The 6,134-nt window shown below is 37.6% G+C and overlaps 1 protein-coding gene across 2 annotated transcripts in view; it reads left to right on the forward strand.

The window, feature by feature from the left end:
- The window catches only part of CERS6 (ceramide synthase 6), a 317,758-nt gene extending 312,106 nt beyond the window's left edge, over nt 1-5,652 (forward strand). For both annotated transcript variants that reach the window (XM_007965259.3, XM_007965260.3), the window contains one exon: nt 7-5,652. In XM_007965259.3, coding sequence (XP_007963450.1) covers nt 7-159 — 153 coding nt within the window. In that variant the 3' untranslated portion in view covers nt 160-5,652. The remainder of the gene's footprint in view (nt 1-6) is intronic.
- Nucleotides 5,653-6,134: the final 482 nt, after the last annotated feature.

Consider the following 6,134-nt stretch of genomic DNA (forward strand, 5'->3'; position numbering starts at 1 on the left):
CCACAGGTGTCCAAGGATGATCGAAGTGATATTGAGTCTAGCTCAGATGAGGAGGACTCAGAACCTCCAGGGAAGAATCCCCACACTGCGACAACCACCAATGGGACCAGTGGTACCAACGGGTATCTCCTGACCGGCTCCTGCTCCATGGATGATTAATTACTGAAAACTACAAGTCCCAAGCAAAGTGAACTATTTGTTCCTGGAAGTATTTAATAAGTTGCAAATGCAGTTCCTTTCATAATATCTCAGCACCAGAAACAAAAATTAAGATTATCAAAGCATTTTGAATAGTGCACTGCCATGTGTCCTGTCTGTGAATGAAGAAGAATTACCATTCTCTCTATGTAGGCATGCTGTATGTAATTGACACAAGGGAACAGTATTTGCATTTGTACTGTCTTAGAATATTATTTATTTTTTGTATTTGTAAATCTGTGGACAAAAGAGGGTTTCCTCACTCCTTTTACTCACTGGGCTCATGACAGTGAAGGAGATGCTCCATCTGCTTCTCCCCCTTTCTCTTGCTGTAGTCCAATGTGCTATGAGCATCAGCTTACTTTATCACTTAGAGCAAGCAAAATCCAGTGCAAGATTCACGTTCAGCTCTAAATAGGTTTGCTATCTTTTTGTTACAGTGCCCATTTTGAAATTGCTTATACAGTCTCAGTGACCATTTAAACCGGACGAACCAAGTGTTTAATATTCACTCTTCATGGTCAATTTGCAGTTCAAATTAAAGAAGATGGTTGTTGGAGAACTTTTTGAATGGTTTTGTATTAAATTGCTTTGAAATAGATTTCATTTCTTGTGCACACAGCCAAGATTTCCTCAACGGGTGTGATAGCTAGTTGAGGGTTAACCTTGTAGGTTACAGAGTGTGTTTGTTTGTTTGTTTGTTTGTTTTTCTCTGTGATGAGGTCAGTGCTCTGATTCTGAAGGAGGATATTCACTGAAGCTCGTAGTTGTAAACAAGGAAATCACTGTTAAGAATGGGAATTTGTCCTGTGTTCTAGGAATAACATAAAGAGAGCAGCTGATTTCAGCCAGGTTTTGCCACTACCCTATAATTAGTGCAGTCTTCTGTCACATTATAAAAGAAAGAAGTATATTTGGGGACAAAAAAAATCTTTCAAGAGTTGATAAAAATTACATGTGCAGTGCAAAGCACTTTAATGCAACCAGCTTTCAAGAAAAAGCCCTATCTAGTACTTGATGTTGATGTTTTTATTTTGCTGAGCAAAATAAAGCCAATGGGAGAGAGACTGTTTTACCCTTTGCTTTTCTCCTTAAACGTAATCCAGATGACTTTCCTGTTACTAGACACTGAGCAGCATTACACTACAATGCCTCTTTGGTTTCCAGAAATTTTTTTCAAGTGGGGCTGTTTCTGGAAAAAATGAAAAATTCTATTGGACAATGGCAATATCAACAATGAGGAAAAGTACTGAAGAATAAGTTTCCATAAGTCTTCTACACAGCAGTGTTATTTATGTACAGATAAGAAAACTATATGTTGGCCAAAGATTTTATCTCTTCTTCTAACTTCTAGTAAGAGGAACAAGGGATTATAAAACCCTTCATAAATCAAGAAGGCCATCACTTAAAACACGAACCCCAAACAAAAATGCCGTAGTATAAATGTGTGAATCAGGGCCATGAAGACAATAGCAGAAATAGTAACGAGTGTGCAGAAATACCAGAGAGTGCATATCCTGCTCAGAACCATTCACATTTAATTCAGTTCTTTGAAACAATTAAAGCTTTGTGCCCACAATTTGCAATCTGTGGGTTAATAGTTAAAAGAATGCTCCCAACCAAAAAATTCTTACTGTAATATTATATCTTTCCCTACTTATTTACAAAATAATATGTTTCTGTTATGGTCCATAGTAATAATTGAAGAGAGGCTTAGAAGTAAGTACATCTGGTTGTTTATTGGGAAAACGATGCAAATAATTCTGCTTTTAGAGCCTTGTTACTTTATTTCACAAAACAGGCCTGTGTCTAGGAGTGTAATTTGTGGATGGTTGAGTTTGTAAGAACAATCATAAAAGGACTTGTTAGTCATCAGAACATCTACTAAAATGCAGGTATATGTATAAAAGGTAATAGCATAGCTGAAAATTTTGAGAAGGTAAAGGTTTCTTAATTAAAATATGAACATATTTAGCTTACTTTAGTGTCTGGAGCAAGTCCTCTCAATGCGTAAAATTAACTTTAGAGATCCATAATGTGTTCAGGTTTAGATCATATGACACCCGAGCACAGAAGAATAATTTCAAGGAGGTCAGCTTGTAAATTAAAGGTTTAGAAGAATTGCATAAAATGAAGTAAATTGGGTCTGTCATTAGCAAAGACAAATCTAAGTAATCATTTTTCCCCCCAGAAGTTACTTAGAAGGAGGACTGGCAACACTCGGGGCCTCTCTCAGTGATGGCATTCACTTCACACAGTCCTCTGTGTTATCCAGAGAGTTTTATTTCATTTTACATTTCAGGGCAGAGTTCTTTGGGGCTAATTAAAATAGGGTTTGCAGGCTTTTTATAATGTAGAATAATATATCTCTGTCTGTAGCTTTCCCGTGGTAGCCTGATAAGGCTGAGAGAGAAAAATATGTGCAGTATCTCATCCTCCCCCTGTGCTGGGCCATAGCTTTGAAGTGTATTTTGTAAATTCAACTATAGGTTAGTCAGAGTGCTGTTTCTCATTAATTAACTTAGCCTGTGTTGACATCGCCTCCTTCCTGGTCACATTCAGAGCTTCCCAGGGTAAAAAGGGGTATGTAGAAAGGATTCTAGAAGAAGGAATACTTTATTCTCTAATGTTAATAGCTTTTCTGGATCTGTTAGTAGGGGGAAAGTAGAAAATCAAATAGAATTTGGCCTCAGGTCAATAAATTATATAAAAACGTGTGTTCTATTTATGTATATGTATGTTTCTCCAAAAAGTGATAAAACCAAAATATCACTGACTCATCCTTACCCATATTCCTTTCATAAAACCCACTCACCAGGTACAACAGAAACTTCCCTCCTTGTTTGTCAGCCTCCTGTTCATGTTCTCCACACACCTGAAGGTGGTAGAATCTTTTCAGCCTCTTATCTAGAGAGCTAAATATGGCTAAGTGCAGGTCATCTAAGACCATCGTATAAGCCAACTACAGTTCACCTTTCCAAATTTGGTCCTATGGATGTTGAGCATAGGGAAGCAACTCTCAGTATTTTGGATTATTCAAGTATATGTGATAAAAATGCAAATGATTGCCGCTTTACCCCAGGGTTTTATTAGCATCCTACTTCTGCTGGGCTGCCACACAGATGGTGCCCTGAGGTCTTATTATATAATGCCACAGGCATCTGGTCAAGGTAAACAAGGCAGAAAGGGTAGGCAAGAAGCGAGATAAAATCAGACCACCTTTGATCAAAATGGTTGGTGAACCTCCACATGTCCAGTTCTGTTGCCAAACTTTCCATTCTGAGTATTTGGTGGAGTTTGAATTTGAGCAAACTGAATGCCTTCATCTTGGGTAGAAAGGGCCTGAATCTTCCACTTTATATTCAAACCTCATTGTTATTTGGCCTAAGTAAAAAGTCAGATTTCATTTCCGTTTACCCGAGTTCGCTTTAAAGAGCTTTTCAAAGAGAGCTTTATAGACACCCACAATTGTCCCCAATCTCTTCATGATTTTGCATTAATAGTTGTTTTTGTCCCTTTCTTGGAAATGTTAATGCCAAAGTTGCCTGAACATTTGAGCGTTTTTCTTAATTTGAAGTATAAAAATTGTAAGATTCCAAAGGTATTAAAAGATTGTTTATCAGTATGTCTGGTGATGTCATTATCTCCAGAGAGGGAGGCTTCAAGAAATCCTTTGGAAATAAAAAGTTAAATGTTTACATTTCATGTGGTATTTGAGGTCTTCAGGTTCTTATTAGCTTACTTTTTTCCTTTGTCCTTGGCTGATTTCTGCTTTGTAGATAAATAATAATAGCCCTGAGGTGTTTCTAACATTTAAATAAGAAAAAAATCACATCGAAGTCAGCCTGCTGGAAAAGTGATCACATGGCAGTTTCAGTAACTTGTATGGAAAGAGAAAATGCAATGAGCCAGTTACTGCACTTGCCACTACCATGCTGTCCATGGAAGGAATAATCAACAGTTCAATTGTCACAAGCCGCCCTTGAAGAAAACGCAGCAAAATATTTTTAAATGAAGATATTGAAGTCCCCAGAGCCAGTGAAGGTTTCTTTTGGTAAAATGAAATTGTGCCATTCTCAAATTACCCCGTAGTGTTGAGCACTGACTGGTTCACTGGCCACATTTTAGTTCTTCATCATAATAGGCCAGAAGAGGGCTCTGTGGTTTACCTCTGTGTGCACTGTCCCCTCCCCACCCCTAGGGGGCACTCAGTAGCTGCTGAGAAGGCCTGTCCACGAGGCTGTTGGAACCCCTCCAATAAATACTTAGAGGTAGTGTATCTGATGCTTGTTTTCATGGAGAAAATTGTATTGGAGATCATAAAGCATCATGAATATTTTTAATAGGATCAGCAGACACCCAAAGGAGAAGCTTAGTCTTTTCCAGGTATTTCCCACTTGAGTTCAACCCAAAGCCTTTGAAAGGAATGCATTACCACATGGCCACATGCTAAGACCCCACAGGGTCTAACACGGGGTCTAAGAAAGTCTCTGCAGCCAGATAGTACATGGTGTCTCCACAAAACTAGGCATTCTGGAGATTGCCCAGAAAGGGATGGGAGGGGACCATTAAGATCTGTCTCGCTTATCTCATGCACTCACATTACTTTCAGCCTCCTGGAGTTCCTGATAAAAGGAAGCCAGGGTGTTGACATTTTTTAGCTATTGATTTCCCAATAGCTTGTGGATCAGTTGTACACCCACACTTCCTTCTCTGCCTAATTCCGTTTTTCTGAAAAAAAAGTAGTATGCCTATATATGTGTGTTTTTCTTAACACAGGTCCATGAAAGTTTGGCTTCCTAGTTTGATGTCTGTTGTATGGCGTAGAAACCAAGGGGCAACAACTGTTGAGATGGTTTCTGTATTCAGTGAAAAATTCTATTTCATTGAGACCATTTTTTCTTTATCCACAGTAATTTTTTAAAACTGTCATTGTGAAACTACCCTTAAAAAAATAAGATTACCTGCAAAAAAAGAAATGAGCTATGGAATAGGAACAGTTATGTGATGATTCTGGAACTTTAACTTAGAGCTTCATTACTTTAAGAATGGAAACAACCTCTGAGTTTGATTTTCCAAAGTTTCATAAAGCCCCTAAGCTCATAATTTTCATCAACTCTTTGCCCACATAGTCATTTACCTCCAGAGCCATTTGTTGTCATAGAAGGGGTGGTGGTGGTTGGATTTGATTTTTTTCAACTTGCAGTGAGAAATAGGATAGGTGACAAAACCTTACTTGTTTTCTTAAGACAATTCAGTGCTTGAGCATCTCTGTCAGAAATGGAATGAAATACTGTTAGCCAATTAGAATTATTTTATGTATTGTTATTGTGTTTTGCTGATTTTTATATGAAAATATAATTATTCATTCTTGATCTCTGGAAGCAATCATTATTATGAGGATCATTTTACTTTGGAAACACTTTCATAATAAAGATAAGTATTAAGAGTGCAGTGTAAGTGCCCTTTACTGTAAATGCTAACCAGCTCATGTGGGTAAAACATCACATCTCACTGGATGAGGTTAATAAGGGCTCACATCATCCCAGTAGGTTGTTACAAGCCTCGTCAAATCCCAGTATCACTGTGATCATTGAGAAACTAATGTTACATTAACTTGGATAGACTATAGTGTTTCTTTGAAAATTAAGATTAAAACCTCAATGTTAAATGTTATGTAGCACTTTATTCTGGAAAAAAAATATGGTTTATAGAGTTCATCTGAAATATATCAGGTTATGCTTATTTTAAAGCAATTTTAAAAGAGGCACTTAGGATAAACAACCCAAAGCACAACATAAAATTTCCCTTCTCTGTGTATGTACCCCTCATCGGAGTTTGGCCCACATCATCTTCTCTTGGTTTGTACCTCACTTTGTTAGAACTTCTCTCCATCTTTCTCTGTCTTTCCTGTGAAATACTGTCTCTCTCACTCT

Source organism: Chlorocebus sabaeus, chromosome 10, assembly GCF_047675955.1.
Source record: "Chlorocebus sabaeus isolate Y175 chromosome 10, mChlSab1.0.hap1, whole genome shotgun sequence".
NCBI classification, from domain to species: Eukaryota; Metazoa; Chordata; class Mammalia; order Primates; family Cercopithecidae; genus Chlorocebus; species Chlorocebus sabaeus.